We start from the raw sequence: 17,667 nt of genomic DNA, 5'->3' as shown, positions 1-17,667 counted from the left end.
CGATCTCCTTTCAAACGGAAATTGGCCTCCGCAGGTGTCCCAAGTGTGGGGGCTCCTAAACCTCCTGCACGTCCCCCGACACTTTCTATACGCAGAGCATCACAATTCCTTCCAGAAACAGCCTGTGCCCTTCACGTTACGCGTTCGGAGGAGACAGGACCAGGTGTCCCTGGACCTGCGTTCACGTCTGGACTCGGCAAGGGGGGGGGCTCTCGCCTGGCCCACGCGGGACCCAGTTCCACCGGGTGGACGAGCGCGTGGCTGCGGGCCCGGGCCCCGCCGCCACCCCGCCCCCGGCCGCAGGCAGCCCCGCCCCGAGGGCGGAGCCGGGGCGGGGCCGCGCACTCCCCTCCGCCTCGCCGCTGCCCGGAGCCGGCGGCGCATGTGCCCCGCGCCCCTCCCCGGCCCTGGATTCCACTTCCCCTCCGCTCGCGCTGCAGCCGCAGCCGCCTCCAGGCCCCGCGCCGCCTCCGGAGTCCATGGCCGGGACGCGCTGGGTGCTCGGGGCGCTGCTCCGGGGCTGCGGCTGCAACTGCAGCAGCTGCCGGCGCACCGGCGCCGCCTGCCTGCCCTTCTACTCGGCCGCCGGCTCCTTCCCTTCGGGCGTCTCGGGCCGGCGCCGCCTGCTGCTGCTGCTCGGGGCCGCCGCGGCCGCCGCCTCCCAGACGCGCGGCCTCCAGACCGGGCCGGCGCCCGCCGGGAGGCTGGCGGGGCCTCCCCCCGCGGCCACCTCCGCCGCCGCCGCGGCCGCCGCCTCCTACCCGGCCCTGCGCGCCCCGCTGCTGCCGCAGTCGCTGGCGGCGGCCGCCGGCCCGGCGCGGGGCTACAGCCAGGTGCGTGGGCGCCGCGAGGGGCGCGCGCGGGACCCTTCCCCTCCCCGGCCGCGCGCCCGCGTCCCCGCGACCTCCGCGCGCGCGGCCCGGGACCCGCGGCGCTCGCCGCCCCCCCCCCCACCCCGGCCGCCCCGTCCTCCGATTGGGCCCCGGAACAAGGGACGCTCTCCCGGGCCCCGGGTTTTCGCCCTGTTTTGTTCTCCGGAGCCTCCGGCCAGTGGGGCAGTGTAAGTGTGGCTGGGGGTGAAGGTTGAGGCCTGCTTCCTGCCGGCCCATGGTAGGTTGGGGGGGCTGCCGACGCCCCCACCCCGCGCCCCCGTCGCCCTCAGCCGGCTGGTTGTGAGTTGGGGGGCCCGGCCCCGCGGAGGGTGAGAGGCATCGCGCCGCCCGAGCGCTAGGCCCGGGCGGCCCGGGGCGCCTTGCGGCCGCTGCTGGGAAGGCCCGCGCGCCACGGCTGCGTGGGCTGGGCTCGGGGGGAAGGAGCTCGTCCCCAGCCCCCTCGGCAGTGTCCCCGGGAAAGGCGGGCTGCCCCGGCCATGAAGGTCACCTCTGCTCCTCCACCTCCGCTGACAGCAGGACCTTCAGGACCCGGGTCGCCGCCGGGAGGGCCGTTTGGAGACCGATCCTGGGGGAGGGAGGCGTCCAGGGCCGAGGCCGCGATGTGGGGATCTAGGCATGGATGGGCCGACCGTGTTTTCTTTTTAAAAGTCTGCGTGCGCTTTGAGCACTCAGATGGCACCTATTTTGTGCCTTGCAGGAAGCTTGCTTTCTGCTCGTTACGTGGCATCTGGGAAATGTCACCACACTTCTGGAGTATCCAGCTCCTGGGGCGGCGGGTCATGTTGGTCTTAAATCAGTTCGTGCTTCTCCTCGGGCTCAGCGAGACGGGGCGGCTTATCGGCTTGGCCGCTGTCTGCTGAGCTAATGGACTTGAATCCTGGCCCAAGGCTTTCTGCTGCCCTTTTCTGTAAAAGCTTGTGATCTTACGGAATTCTGGGAAATTGGGGAATGTTGCCTTTATTAAAAAACAAACTATCTGTAATGAGCCCTTGTGAGCTGGCTACTCTCTCATGTTATCTGTAATGATATCTGTTGAGCCTCTCTCTAGACTAGTGTTACACACCGCTTCCGTTTGTCACTGACTTCTTAACATTGTATGTAAGTCTTCGGGAAAATGATGGGCCCATACGCAGGAGTGAAGCATCTCCCCGTAGCCCAGTGGAGTGCAAGCCACTGGAGTTGTTTACCCACGTTAATTGTAGTGCTAGTTGCTTTCTTGACCTCTGCTGAAGCTACACTTATCCCGACTCCATAAAATTAGACACGCGTCTTCGCGGAGCCCGCCTGAGTACAAAGGAACCTCTTTCCTCAGCCCAGCAAAGTGCAGATCTTAAAAACTTGAGCTGTCTTCCCTATTACAGTGATGGTGCTTGTTGGGATCTCACTAAATTTCAACTTTTGCTTAGTTTTGTAAAATAGTTTGTTTTTTAATTGAATTTATTGGGGTGACACTGATTAACAAAATTATACAGGCTTTCAGGTACACAATTCTGTAACTGTTCATCACCCCAAGTCAAGTCTCTGTCCATCACCATCTATCCCTCCCATACCCTCTTCCACCCCCTGCCCCCTGTGTAAAAATGCAGTAGAGGTTTTTACATATTTCTCAGGCTCCTGTTACCTCACACAACTGTTACTGCCTTTATGATCTTTTCCTTTTCCAGTTGGTCTGGCATACCAGTTGACAGATTAATCTTTCCAAGCATCCTGCTGTCTTGTTGATTTATCCACTTCTAAATGTCTTTTATTAATCCCCTCCACCCCCCCCCCCCCCCCCTTTGCCTACCAGGTTAAGGAGACACACTCAGGTCCTTCTGCTAAATGGTGCCAAGTTCCTTTTGCCAGCTCATCTTCCTTGGCCCATAATTGGGTCCTAATGTTTAGTCAAATGGGATTATTGCTGTTTTGCAATAATCCCTACCTTCCCTCTGAGGTTTGACGGATGGTAAACTTTTTAGATGAGGGCATAACATGGTTCACAGTAAGTAGGAGGCACTCACATATTTGTCAAATTGAAAGGACCCCTCTCGTTCTACCTTAACAAAAACACTATTATTAGGTGTAATTTGGCACCGAAGAATTTAAAAACAAGGCCTGAGTAAAATTTGTGTCCTGCCAAGCCATTAGGATATAGATCTGCTTGCTACTTTTAGGATATTTAATTTAAGCCAAAACAGGATGAGTTAGGTTTGTGAATCTTACTTATTGCCTCTGAAATAGTAACTGTCCCCTAAAAATAACATCAAGAGCACTAGTTTGTAGAAGTAAACATTTTTCTAAGTAGGTTGTCAAAGAAATCTTAACATTTCTTCATTTCTCTTGGAAGGAGTCTAAAGCTACCTACCTGGAAGACCTTCCACCTCCCCCTGAGTATGAATTGCCTCCATCCAAGTTAGGAGAGGAAGTGGATGATGTTTATCTGATTCGAGCTCAAGGATTACCATGGTCGTGCACTGTCGAAGATGTGCTTAGCTTTTTTTCAGGTATATTTTATGTATGCTTTAAATATGTAATTTTTTCTGAGCAAAAGAGTCCCACAAAATCCAAGTTAAACTGTGCTGTAAACATCTCATTTGATGGTTGAGAATTGTGTCAACTGGTGCATACCAAGTGATACCATGTGTACTCTTGGTTTATATACCAGGTTTAAAGACTGAATGCAACAAAAAATTTAATGTTAAAACAACAAAAAATTAAATGCTAGGACTAAAATTTAATACATAAAGCCAGTTTTCTCTGAAGTTTTGATATGCACAGATCAAAAAGCCAAACCTGTTAGTGGAAATATGTTAGTGGGAACATGGGTTAAGAGTAGCTTTTTATGCAAAACATTTAAAATACAAGATCACGTAGTATCAAATGGCATAGTTTCCTTAATAAACCGTGTTTGGAGGGTTACATATCTGTGGTTAGTTTTTTTGTTTCTACATCTGACTGATTTTTAATTTTCCTTTTAAGAGAGTTTTAGAAGATGCTACCTTAAATGTTGTAAAAACAATGTAACATATACCAAGTACCTTAATGTGTATAGCATTGTGTGGTCAAGCATTTTGTAAAGTCATTTACATCTTCCACTTGCTCCCATTATAAGAAGTATGCAGTAAGGGGATATCTTTTCATAGTAATAAAAAAGAAAAGTTAAGTTATGGTAGCAAAATTATTCTTATAGGAGATATTTTAGAGTTTTTCTGGTTGTGATTATAACAAAAGAAGACACTTATGCATAAACATAACCATAGAAGCATTGAGAAGGACATAATACATTTTTTTGTTGAGCCTAGTTTAAAGTGCCATTTAATGACCAGGAGATCATAAACTTATGTATGCAGTATAGTTTGCTTATCTTTTTAATGTGGAACTTTTTAGAGATTACCACCTCCTTGGCATTTGGACAGCTTCAGATGGGGGCTTGTGTAAGGAATATGGCAGGCATTTTGATTCTTGTTTTGGTGTGGGAAGATTGCATTCCAGTGGCTTGAATAATTGGTTTCTGGTTTTAATTGATTTTTATTCACATACTTTTAGACTGCAGAATCCGCAATGGTGAGAATGGAATACACTTCCTCTTAAATAGAGATGGGAAACGAAGAGGTGATGCCTTAATTGAAATGGAGTCAGAGCAGGATGTGCAGAAAGCCTTAGAAAAGCACCGCTTGTACATGGGGCAGCGGTATGTGGAAGGTACGTGAAGTCACCGTGTGACTTTTCCAGATCATTACATAAGACTTTATATTTTCCAAGGCAGTTTCATTTGCTCCTTAGCAATAGTGAAATAGTTAGATATTATGAATATACCCTTTTTTAGGGTACAAACATGAAACACAGGGATCATCTCTGTTTCTTATCTATAAAATGAAGATGTTGACCAAGTTTATCTCACAAATTGTGATGTTTAAATGAATGATGCCTGGCACATATAAATATTCAATAAATGTCATGTTATTTTCTCCAAAGAAGTACATAAAGATTTAAAAAATACTAGTTTTAAAATTCTTGATATTTTTTTAAAAAGGCCTTTTCCTTTGTTATGTAAATTTGATGTGTCTTTTGTGCATTTGCTTTGTAGTATATGAGATAAACAATGAAGATGTGGATGCCTTAATGAAGAGCCTGCAGGTTAAATCTTCCCCTGTGGTAAATGATGGTGTGGTTCGCTTGAGAGGACTTCCTTATAGTTGCAATGAGAAAGACATTATAGACTTCTTTGCAGGTGCTTTTCAGTTTTATCATATTTGGAGCCTCTTATCCCTTCCCTCTCCCCGCATTGTCTCCTTTTCCTAAGTAACTGCATGCAGTTATATTAGGTTCTTTAGGGGAGAACTCTTCATTTGGATTTCCAGTATTTATGAATTACGTAAGTGTTTCTCATAGCAGTGTCCATATTAAGGCTAACAATTTATATGAATTAGAATTCTTAGCTGTAAAATATGCATCATTACATTAGTAGTGATGTTAGTCTAAATCTCTATTTCTCCTAATACATTTTGGCAAAAAAAACATAGAAAGAGAAGTGGATTTTACATGAACTGCTTGTACCCTAAACATTCTGGAAATATAGATGTGTAGGTGTTACTAGTTTTTGGCTGCATAATAATTTTCTCTCAATTAGGTATCTAGTTTTTGGACTGGCAAAACAGCTCTCAATTTCACTAATAAAGTAACAAAAATTAGTATGTGAATGAATGAGTTAATTTTAAGTATAAAAAGTTCCTGTTAGCAGCACTAATTTGTGATAATTTTTTTGGTGCCCTAGGACTGAATATAGTAGACATTACTTTTGTGATGGACTATAGAGGGAGAAGAAAGACAGGAGAAGCCTATGTGCAGTTTGAAGAACCAGAAATGGCCAACCAAGCCCTGTTGAAACACAGGGAAGAAATCGGTAACCGGTGAGTAAGGTAGATACTAATGCTGCAGGAGTATCATATGTTGGGTCATTTTGATGAATGAACTGTAATATGAGTGTCAGGTGATCTAAACAGAAAAGTAGAGTAGTATGATGAGCTTTCAAATGCCTTGCACTTAGGTTAACAAATCATTGACGTGGTAATTTGCTGTATCTGTTATTTCAATATGCATCTATAAAATATATTTTTTTGCCTTGGCTGGGTGGCTCGCTTGGAGTATCCTTCCGTGTACCAGAAGGTCTCAGATTTGATTCCCAGTCAGGGCACATGCCCTGGTTATGGGTTCCATCCCTGGTCGGGGCATGTGTGAGAGGCAACTGATAAGATGCCTCTCTCTGTCTCTCTCCCTTCTCCCTCCCTCCTTTTCTAAAATCAATTAAAAAATACTTTTCTTACATGACCCCAATATTAGCACATCTAACAAAATTACCAACAACTTATCTAATGTGAATCCATAATCACATTATCTTAATTATACCTAATATATCGTTGCAGTTGGATTTTTTTTGGCACCAAAATCTAGACATGACCCACACTTTATTTGATTGTTCTTTTTTTTTTTTTTTTTTTTAATATATTTTATTGATTTTTTACAGAGAGGAAGGGAGAGAGATAGAGAGTTAGAAACATCGATGGGAGAGAAACATCGATCAGCCGCCTCCTGCACATCTCCTACTGGGGATGTGCCCGCAACCCTGGTACATGCCCTTGACCAGAATCGAACCCGGGGCCCTTCAGTCCGCAGGCCGATGCTCTATCCACTGAGCCAGACTGGTTTCGGCTTGATTGTTCTTAAAGTAGAGCAAATCCCCTTCTTTATTTTTTTATTCCCTCTCCCTTTATAAATGTCATTGACTTTTGAAGAAATTGGGACAGTTGTCCTGTACAGTGTCTCATGTTCTATTTTTACCTTATTGCATCCTCATGGTGTCATTTAACTTGTTCCTTTGTATCCTGTATTACCCCCGGAAACTGGAAGCTAGAGCTAAAGTCTTGAATTGGTTCAAGTTAACATTTTGGTGTGGATGCTCTGTAGATGATTCTGTAGACTGTATATCACATCACCTTAGGTCACAGAGGTTCTCACCCTGTGGGTCGCGACCCCTTTGGCGGTCGAATGACCCTTTCACAAGGGTCGCCTAAGACCATCCTGCATATCAGATATTTACATTGCGATTCATAACAGTAGCAACATTACAGTTATGAAGTAGCAATGAAAATAATTTTATGGTTGGGTCACAACATGAAGAGCTGTATTTAAAGGGCCAGAAGGTTGAGAATCACTGCCTTAGGATGCATGGAGTGATTTGTGGCTTCTTTTGTGTTTTAACTTTAATTTTGGAGGAGTACTCAAGCCAATCCAAAGCCATTGTATTTCAGAATTACTTATAGAATTGGTTCAAAAGTCTTTATTAAATTTGTTTCAAGTGAAAAAAGTAGATACAAAGCAACACCCCTCTCCTTTTTCTTTCAGCACTCTTCATATTATAATGTATCATTAAAATAAAATAACTTTTTATCACATAAAATAACTTTAATGTGGGGATGTTAAGGCAATGTAGAACTCTCTATAATATTAAGAAGTGGTGCCCACCTAATCTTTATAGGTCTTTATATAAAATGATTTTTACAGTTCAAGCTTTTAATAACCTGATTTGGAAAAGCAATGTTGAGAAAAAGAAAATTGGATCCAGAAGCTTAGATTTAATAGATACTTTCACTGCCAAGCAGATCAGAATTGACATTTAGTTCACGAATTCTCATTAAGTAAACACACAATGAAGTTCTGGAGGAAGTTAGTTCCTCATATACTGTGACTTAATCACTTATGCGAATATGATTAATTTTCACAGAATTGAATTTTAAAGCTTCAATAGATTGTTAACCACCTGTGGAAAACAAAGCTCTTCTTACCAGATCAATTCTTTGCATACACACAATTAACTATAGCATAGTTGTTCTCATGAAGCAAAACAAGGTAGAAATGTTGTTCAGATGTATATGAAGAAAACTTACCTTGGGGAGGATTAAATCAGTGATCTGTTCTGTTGAGAGTACTTTTACATGGGCTAATAATATCTGTTCTTGCTATCACCTGTTATCTTTGGACACTTGTGTTTCATAAGCTATTGGAAATACTATATATGCATGTTTATTTTAAATGAGTTCATTGTAAAATTACTTTGCACCATTTGTGATGTTCTCTTTTGCTTTGACATAGATATATAGAGATATTTCCAAGCAGAAGGAATGAAGTTCGAACACATGTTGGTTCTCATAAGGGAAAGAAAATGGCATCTCCTACTGCTAAGTATATAACTGAGCCAGATGTGGTCTTTGAAGAACAGGAAGTAAATGAGGATATTCGACCTATGACAGCTTATGAAAGTGAGAAGGAAATCGGTAAGGATCTGCTCATTGGGTCTATCTTGTATGTCTTGATATTTGTGTGTGTGTATATATATATATATATATATATATATATATTTTACCATTTGTATGAAATTGTAAGACTCCCGGAGAAAGGAATTGACTTAAAGATTTAATATATCTTTGAGTGTAGTATGTACTTTGAATATTCAGAAAGGCTTAATTTATTGCATAAGTTTTTAAAATTTAATAACTTTTGTAGATTCTACATCAGATAAGCTGGCGGCACAAATATAACCAGAAAGTAAATGTCAATATTTAAACTAAGGTGGGAAAAGATATGGGTAGAAAGCAGGAATGTTGACTGAAGTAAGGAGTTTTGTTTGCCTCTGTATTTAATTATTCTTTTTATTCCTAACCCAAAGCAACATTTGGAATCTTTTTTTTTTTTTTAAATATATTTTATTGATTTTTTACAGAGAGGAAGGGAGAGAGATAGAGAGTTAGAAACATCAATGAGAGAGAAACATCGATCAGCTGCCTCCTGCACATCTCCCACTGGGGATATGCCCGCAACCCAGGTACATGCCCTTGACCGGAATCGAACCTGGGACCCTTCAGTCCGCAGGCCGACGCTCTATCCACTGAGCCAAACCGGTTTCGGCAACATTTGGAATCTTTGAAGTTTGCTAAATCCTTTTTAAACTGGTGCCCTGGGAATTATCCTGTTACCATATTTATTTATTTATTTTTTAATGCTTATAACTCAGAAAATTACTCTTTCCTCGATTTTTTCATTAATAATCATTTTTCCTACTCTCTCTTGTTATAGAAAGACCAGTGGCCTGGTGCATGAATTCGTGCACTAGTGGGGTCCCTCGGCCTGGCCTGCGGGATTGGGCCGAAACCATCTCTCCAACATCCTCCGAGGTGTCCTGGGTTGTGAGAGGGTGCAGGCCAGGCCAAGGGATCCCACCGGTGCACATTCGGGGCCTGGGAGGGGCGCGGGAGGTTGGCCAGCAAGGGAGGGACCGCAGGAGGGCTCCAGGGCGTGTCCAGCCCATATCACTCAGTCCCAATCGGCCAGACCCCAGCAGCAAGCTAACCTACTGGTTGGAGCATCTGCCCCCTGGTGGTCAGTGCATGTCACAGCGAGCAGTTGAGCAGCCTTAGCATATCATTAGCATATTACATTTTGATTGGTTTGAACTGTCGACTGGACACTTAGCATATTAGGCTTTTATTTATTTATTTATTTATTTATTTTTTTTTTTTAATTAAATCTTTATTGTTCAGATTATTACATTTGTTCCTCTTTTTTTTCCCCCCATAACTCCCCTCCTCCCAGTTCCCGCCCCACCCTCCGCCCTCACTCCCCACCCACTGTCCTCATCCATAGGTGCACGATTTTTGTCCAGTCTCTTCCCGCATCTCCCACACCCCTTTCCCCCCAAGGAATAGTCAGTCCATTCCCTTTCTATGTCCCTGATTCTATTATGATCACCAGATTATTTATTCACTTGATTCTTAGATTCACTTGTTGATAGATGCATGTTTGTTGTTCATAATTTGTATCTTTACCTTTTTCTTCCTCTTCCTCTTCTTAAAGGATACCTTTCAGCATTTCATATAATCCTGGTTTGGTGGTGATGAACTCCTTTAGCTTTTCCTTATCTGTGAAGCTCTTTATCTGACCTTCAATTCTGAATGATAGCTTTGCTGGATAAAGTAATCTTGGTTGTAGGTTCTTGGTATTCATCACTTTGAATATTTCTTGCCACTCCCTTCTGGCCTGCAAAGTTTCTGTTGAGAAATCAGCTGACAGTCGTATGGGTATTCCCTTGTAGGTAACTGAGTTTCTTTCTCTTGCTGTTTTTAAGATTCTCTCTTTATCTTTTGCTCTTGGCATTTTAATGATGATGTGTCTTGGTGTGGTCCTCTTTGGATTCCTTTTGTTTGGGGTTCTCCGCGCTTCTTGGACCTGTAAGTCCATTTCTTTCACCAGGTGGGGGAAGTTTTCTGTCATTATTTCTTCAAATAGGTTTTCAATATCTTGCTCTCTCTCATCTTCTGGCACCCCTATAATTCTGATGTTGGTACGCTTGAAGCTGTCCCAGAGGCTCCTTACACTATCCTCGCATTTTTGGGTTCTTTTTTCATTTTGCTTTTCCGGTTGGGTGTTTTTTGCTTCCTCGCATTTCAAATCATTGACTTGATTCTTGCGCTCCTCTGGTCTGCTGTCGGGAGTCTGTATAATATTTGTTATTTCAGTCCGTGTATGCTTAATTTCTAGTTGGTTCCCCAATATAAGATCAAGGGTCTCATTAGTTTTCTTGTAGATCTCATTAAGTTTATCGGCGGCTTCTAAACAGTTCTTGAGAGACCTTAAAAGTGTGGTTCTGAACTCTATATCTTCCATTGACAATTTTGTTCTGTTTCTTTGTCTCCGCATTTTGTTATGCTTCCTTGGTGCACCCCCTAGTGGTCTTTGTTCGCAGTCTTATAGTTAAACCTTGATTGTTGTAGCTAATACCAGGGAGGGTTTGACCTCCAGGCCAAGTGGCTATGAGAATCAGCTGTGTCAGCAGTGAGAGAACTTCTGTCCCTAGGGAGGTGCTAATCTTGCGTTTGCCTGAGGCTATCCGGCAAATGCCTCAGTGCAGGGCTTGGGCGGGGCGGGTCGCACAGGATCAACAGGGTGGGCCGGAGAGAGCAGTTATGGCGGCTCTCAGTCCTGTCCCCAGGGGCTCTGCCTCTCTGAGTCCCAGCACCCGCTGCAAAGCTCAGAGAGAAAGCTGCACTCGCTCTGACCGAAGCCAGACAGTCCCGCTTCTCCCGTTTGAGTCTGGGTCCCTAAAGACTCGCCCGGATCTGGAGCTCAGATTCTGTGACTCCCTCCCGATTGAAAACGCCAACCGCGCCCTCCGCCGCCAGCCCGCTCCGCGCACTCCGCACCTCAGAATTTGACTTCAGCACTGCGCCTCCTCTGAGTGTCCGTATGCGTTTCTCTTTCCTCCTAGTTGTAGGACTTCCACTCAGCCAGCGTTCCTGTGGTTCTGGGTGATGTCCCTTCCGTTTTTTGGTTTCACTTTTGAAGTAGTTGTTCAAAGCAGCAAACTTCCGCGTTAACCTATGCCGCCATCTTGGTTCCTCTAGGCTTTTATTATATAGGATTTTTTTTTTGGAATCTGGTAATGGGTTGAGGCACTAAATTTTTAAACGAAGCGAAGTTTATTACAGCAAGAGTAGAGCTCTCGGCATGTGAAAAGGGTCCCAAAAAGTGTTGCCCTAGCCGCTAAATTCTTATGGGTGTTCAGGTGTTATTTGTAAGATGGCAGAAATTTCAGATCATTTTGGCCTTTAAAATTCAAGTCCTTCTTCCTTATTGGTTCAAGAGGCATTAAGGATTTTGATATAAATGTTATACCTAATTGTAATTTGTTAATAACTCTTGAAGTTTTTATGTTCTTGATGGTGTTTTGTTCCACTTTTCAGAATTGCCTAAGGAGATGTCAGAAAAGCTTCCGGAGCCTGGTGATTTTGGAACTACATCTTCACTACACTTTGTTCATATGAGAGGATTGCCTTTCCAAGCCAATGCCCAAGACATTATAAACGTATGTGGTAGTAAGATTTCTAATCTCAGTGGGTTAGAATAAAAGTTGTAAAATTGGGCTTCTATTAATTTCAGGAAGGTAGAGAAGAAGATACAGTATTTCTGGAGTATCTTTGGACAGTACGATTTACCTCTCCATGGTTGTGGAGGCTTGTTTTATTCTCTTAACCTGAGAAGTATGGGTTTTCTTGCATTTTAAGGTGACAAGTATAGTGGATAAGACGATTTTTTAAATGCACAATAGTATGATGTGGGTTTAGTATTCAAAGAAAGTGGATTTTCTCTAAATTGGTTCAACCTCTTCAGTTTTGAGTTTAGTGAGCTGAGACCCAGAGGAACTTGTCACAGAGCAGTTCGGTTCTAGACAAGAATTCAGTGCTCCTAAGTGCTTGGAGCTTTCGTTAGACCATGTAGCCATGTGGCATTATGATTCCCTAACTTTTTGAGAAAAATAATTTTAAGAATATTTTTATTTCATGGTAGGTACTGTATGAAATGGAAAACTAAAACAACAAAGTACTTACTGACTTTATGAACTTGAGGACATAAACTTAAGATAGATTCAAACCTAGAGTTTTCAGTTAATGAGCCTTAGAGTTGTCTTTATTATTTCAAGAAGCCTAATAAGTATCAAATTGTCACCTAAATGAAGGTTGCAGTCTCATTAAGGCATTAAATTTTGTAGCTTTGGTTTGGAATGACAACCATTCAGGGTGGTAGCTCTGTTATGTAGTGTTGATAAGAATGGTTATCAGGTACATGCCTGATGAAAAAATGGTAAAATTGAATTACTAAGAAATAAAGTATATGTGATAGACGACAGATAGTTCTTAGAAGTGGAAGGATGTTTGTGGGAAGAATAATAAAAGTGGTCTTTGTTGGTATAAAAAGCATGTCAAGAACCATTTCTTGCATAGTATGGTATTTATAGTATAAGTTGTCTATGATCAGATATTTGAAATGAACTTTGAGTTCTAAAAAGATCAGAAAAGCCAGAAGAGATGGTAGAAGATATTTCCTAAAAAGGAAAAAAAAAAAAAAAAAAAAAATTGAAGTGTATGAATCAAAGTCTGAAAGGAAAGTGCAGAACTACTAGACTTCTAGAAATTGGACCTAGTACCATTATGTTCCTTTTGGCTTCATTTGTTTGTTGTTTAGTTTTTTGCTCCACTGAAGCCTGTTAGAATCACCATGGAATACAGTTCCAGTGGGAAGGCCACTGGAGAAGCTGATGTGCACTTCGATTCCCATGAGGATGCTGTTGCAGCTATGCTCAAGGATCGGTCCCACGTTCGTAAGTGCTGCCGTGGTTTTCATGGTCATTTTCATACATGTCTTGGCTTACAAATGCCTTTTTCTGTTTTGGAATTTTCCTAGGATATTTCCGTGTGAAAATTGTACTCTGTCATTACCACTAAAGTAAATGTGAAAAGGGATGAGACATTATATTGTAATGAAAAGCATTTATCTGCTAATGACCCTGCATATTCTTACCCAAAGTTAGTTAGGATTTAATTTTGTTTTATATTTTAGTTTAAGAAAGCCAATGGACAAAAGGTTTGAGTTTCTGTCTGAACTATGAGAAAAAGGGCTCATATTATGAGAAAAAAGGCTCATAAATAATATTATTTCTGCATTTTCAACTTTTTGAAATGAATCTTTTTTTGTCATTCTCAGAGCATAGGTATATTGAATTGTTCCTGAATTCATGTCCAAAGGGAAAATAAGACTCCAGATAATAAGGTAAACTTAAGAGGTCCAATTGTGGAAACTATTTTCAATTGATAAATTAATTATTAATTTACTAATTTGTAATATGGTGGAAACTGTTCTCTTTAACACATTAAGCACCAAGCCTGTTTTGTCTTCCTTTCCGTTTCAGTCACCAGTGACTGACATGGCACTTAATGTGTTAATAAAGATGAAACTGATCTGGGAAACAGAATTCATTATGATTGTACTAGAGGCCCAGTGCACAATTTGTGCACGGGTGGGGTCCCTCAGCCTGGCCGGCGATAGGGGCCGATTGGGGCTGCGGGAGGTTGGCCAGCAGGGGTGGGGAAGGGACCGCGAGAGGTTGGCCGGAGGCTCCTATCGGGGTCATTGGGGCCAGCTGGCCCCGGGGGAGGGACTGTGGGTGGTTGACCGGCCAGGGGGAGGGACCACGGGAGGTTGGCTGTGGGAGCCCACTGACCACCAGGGGGAGCAGCTCCTGCATCTGCCCCCTGATGGTCAGTGTGTGTCATAGCGACCGGTTGTTCAGTCGCTTAGGCTTTTATATATATATATAGACTAGAGGCCTGGTGCACAGATTTGTGCACTGGTGGGGTCCTTCGGCCTGGCCTGCACCCTCTCGCAATCTGGGACCCCTTGGGGGATGTCGGAGAGCCAGTTCTGGCCCAATCCCCGCAGGCCTGATCCAGACAGGAGGGAGCCTGATCCTGTGCGTTCAGCATTTGACCCCCTGGTGGTCAGTGCGCATCATAGCGACCGGTTGAACAATCAAATGATTGCTTAGGCTTTTATATATATAGATAGTGGTTTTGAGTATTTTCCCCATATACAGTCTTTTTGCATTTTTTCTCAACATTCATGATTCTGTGAGCTGAAAAATAATTTTTCACCTTTAGTAGCTATAAATCATAATACACTGGCAATGTGCTTGCATTTGTTTTCCTTTTTTTTTTCTTTTCTTTTTTCTTTTGTTTTTCTTTCTATAAAAATTTTGAACACATTTCCTCAGTTCTAAGATATTTTTAAAATGTTTAAAGTGATACATTTGAAACCAGGGTATACCAGTGATATGTACACTTAATGCACCACTGTTTCTTTTCGTAAAGTGGTATTATGAAAATGGTTGTACTAGGAAGCTTATGATTTCATAGGGTTAACTTACCTGTGACAAATCTAAATATGTCTTTTCTCTTGACTAAATGCTATATGGTATTTTTCTTTATTCCCCCTATAAAGTATATATATATATATCCACACACACACACACACACACACACACACAGTATATTTTAATCCTCACCCAAGGATATGTTTTTATTGATTTGAGAGAAAGAAACATCAATATGAGAGAGAAACATTGATTGGTTGCCTCCCTTAAGTTCCCCGACCCGGGATTGAACCCGCAACCTAGGTATGTGCCTGACTGGGACTCAAACATGCCACCTTTTGGTGTATAAGATGATGCTCCAACCAACTGACCCACACTGTCCAGGGCAAATCTTTTAATATATTTCGTTGTAATCATTTTTCTACATGTAGTGGTAGATATTTAGTGAGTTCTTGAAAACATCTGGGACATTTCTTTATAATAGTTGTCATGGGCTGTTTTTGGATGTAAAATACCACAATCTCCTGATATTACATATTTACATTAGCTAAAATCTGTGTAAAATATATTCTGTGCCTCACTTTAAAAGCCTTCCTATCTTCATACCAGGCTATAAATACTGATGCCTAACTAATTTTCTTTACCTCAACTTAATTGATTTTTCAGATAAGTTGCATGAAATAGGAAAGAAAAAAAAATTACTGAATTTGTTATTTTAAATGATATGGGAACATGTTCAACACTTTTTCGTTTTTAGTAAATGTGCTGTACTTTTTGTTTTATTTTCAGGATGAAGCAAGAAGCATTTCATTTGCACATCTTTCTTGGATATGGGATATACAGTTCCAGTGTTTTAGCAGCAACTGTTAGAGAAAGGATATGGGGGTTTTGGGTTAATTGCTTAAGAAAAATTCCATAGTGGACTGTTTAGAAAGAAAAAGGAAAGATTCAGTTTGGAATTAAATAAATCACAAATTTAAATTTTGTTTAAAACTGTCTAGGATAGGATCTGATTTACAAATCTGGTCTTTATTTTATGATTAAATAATTTGTTTTCATAGAGATTGTTATCCAATGTAAAGACTGCATATTTTTATTCAGCCCTGTCATTTAAAATCTTCCTCCCATTTTAAAAATGATTTTTTTGAGAGCTCTGATAAAAAACTTCCTAAGGAATAAAATACTGATTTATTTTAACCAAATACTCACCAAAGCAAAGAAAGGTTTCAGACCTTTGAATCATTATTATTTGGTAGAGTAGTTATAATTTTAGGTGTATTGATGACTTAAGGGGTAGGAATGTAAAAAAAAAAAAAAGATTCAAAACAAAAAAATAAATACCACTGGTTAGTATAATGGACAACTGTTCGGCAGTGTCACATCTTTAGAAATGTTTGGCCTTTCTAAGCTTGTGCTACTGGCATTTAACATAGTGCCTGTGTGCTTTTGGAGGGAATTCTAGTCTCAACTTAAAAGTTGTCTGAACACATCCCCATCCTCTGACCCCCTTTTTTGGTTTTGGGTAAACATTAGGGGTGTTAGTCTCAAAACTGTGAAGTGACATCTCAAAACAGTTCCTACTGGTAAGGATCTTAATGGCTTCACATGAATTTAAACCAGCTCTAGATAGGAAAAAACCTAAGTCCCTTCATTTGCTTTTTCAGTGGGGTAGCACATCCCATATTTTAGAACAGTAGGGGTGCCTTGCTTAAATAAAAATAGCATTTAATGTATAATTGTGTGAAGGGTTTATGGATAAAGCTGTACTTATGTCACATTGTGGCAGTACATTCTGCTTTCATATTAAATAGCTTGTTATTTAAATATTGGATCAAAATGGCTGGCTTGAAAATGTAGTCATTAATAAACTAATTTTATGTGCACCTGTGTAGGAGAATCAAAGTCCTGTATACTTTCTTTGCCTTGTTCCTGTTCTCTGGGTCACTACTGCTATGTAGTTACCAAGAGATGCAATTCTAGATCTTAAAATCGAATTAGTCCAGATTTTTGAGAGGTGATATTTGGAAGAGAGATTATGTCTTCTCTCACTCAGTACATAACCATCTTTGATTACCAGCTAAGATACAAAATCACTGTACTGTAAATAGTTAATAAATGAAAGCTTGGTTCAGGCAGATTACCTAAGAGTATTTATTTTGGAGTGTGTGGATAAACCAAATATATTTTTATTACATCAAGTCCTGGTATATTATTATAAGGAGACATGATTGACTTTCAGTTGTGTTTGTCATCCAGTAAGAACATGACTGACCCAGTTTAACAGCTTCAGCGTTCCTACTTAAATGGAAATATGTTTTCATACATGTGTACTGAGCTGTGCAAACTGGTGTCTGTAGCTGTATGACCTGCTAGAATGTGATCTTTTCTCTCCCTTTAGCAGTAGGCATCCAATTTGCTGTGGAAAAAATCTGTAGGGTTTTTGGGGATTGGGGATGGGGAGGAACTAATTCATTTGCAATTACTGTATTTTGGAGATACTGAATTTCATTTGCATATCCCTGGGAAAAGAAAGCAAAAGCCTTAAAGTGTTGTGTGGTGTGTAAGCTGGAAAGGGTGTGTCTTCTGCCACACTAGTGGCTGAGTTCTTTTTAAAAAGGTGGCCGTTCTTGGGAAGTCTTATGGATTCATATACTTTTCCTAGCCTCCCTTTAGCAAGTTATTGCTCATAATTTAGGCTACTAAATGAATACTTGCTGAGAAGGCAGGTGTAAAAAAGCATGTGTAAGATAGTGTGATAGAATAAAAGTGATCTTTTATTTCTATCCAATCAAAAGACTTATTTCTTCTTTCCCCAAATTTGATAAAACTGGGTTGTTTGTCATCAGTTGCTATTGAAATAAGTAATGACAGAGGTTTTCTCTTCTATTTGTGTCTTTATATTCTCCTTTGTGGGAAAGCTATCAAAATTGCCAGATGGGCTGTGGCCGGGATACCCATATACTGCTTTAGTTAGCTACTTCTTAAGGAGCTGTAAGGGAGGACTCTGATAAGGAACCTCATCAAAGTGTAGGTTTTTGT

The 17,667-nt window shown here is 41.7% G+C and overlaps 1 protein-coding gene across 2 annotated transcripts; it reads left to right on the top strand.

Annotated features, from left to right (window-relative positions):
- Positions 1–394: 394 nt before the first annotated feature.
- On the top strand, positions 395–16,765 carry GRSF1 (G-rich RNA sequence binding factor 1). Of its 2 annotated transcripts, none has more exons than XM_036335745.1 (10): positions 395–833; positions 3,220–3,376; positions 4,419–4,574; positions 4,960–5,103; positions 5,647–5,782; positions 8,022–8,203; positions 11,666–11,787; positions 12,945–13,080; positions 13,464–13,529; positions 15,418–16,765. In XM_036335745.1, exons 1-9 carry the CDS (start codon positions 480–482, stop codon positions 13,511–13,513), a joined length of 1,437 nt encoding a protein of 478 aa, XP_036191638.1. In that variant the 5' UTR covers positions 395–479; the 3' UTR covers positions 13,514–13,529; positions 15,418–16,765. The 2 variants fall into 2 exon arrangements, with proteins under 2 accessions (XP_036191638.1, XP_036191647.1); XM_036335754.1 differs by lacking the exon at positions 395–833 and adding an exon at positions 1,091–1,110.
- Positions 16,766–17,667: the final 902 nt, after the last annotated feature.

This window comes from Myotis myotis, unplaced genomic scaffold (genome assembly GCF_014108235.1).
Source record: "Myotis myotis isolate mMyoMyo1 unplaced genomic scaffold, mMyoMyo1.p scaffold_m19_p_1, whole genome shotgun sequence".
In the NCBI taxonomy this organism is placed as follows: Eukaryota; Metazoa; Chordata; class Mammalia; order Chiroptera; family Vespertilionidae; genus Myotis; species Myotis myotis.
Note: the sequence above shows the minus strand (reverse complement) of the source record. Positions and strands in the feature narration are given on the sequence as shown.

Excerpts from the sequence above, each read along its gene's own strand:
- GRSF1 (XM_036335745.1), top strand. The coding sequence starts at position 480 with ATGGCCGGGACGCGCTGGGTGCTCGGGGCGCTGCTCCGGGGCTGCGGC. Across the intron at positions 5,104-5,646 it reads CATTATAGACTTCTTTGCAG|GACTGAATATAGTAGACATT; the intron begins GTGCTTTTCAGT and ends TTGGTGCCCTAG. Across the intron at positions 5,783-8,021 it reads AGGGAAGAAATCGGTAACCG|ATATATAGAGATATTTCCAA; the intron begins GTGAGTAAGGTA and ends GCTTTGACATAG.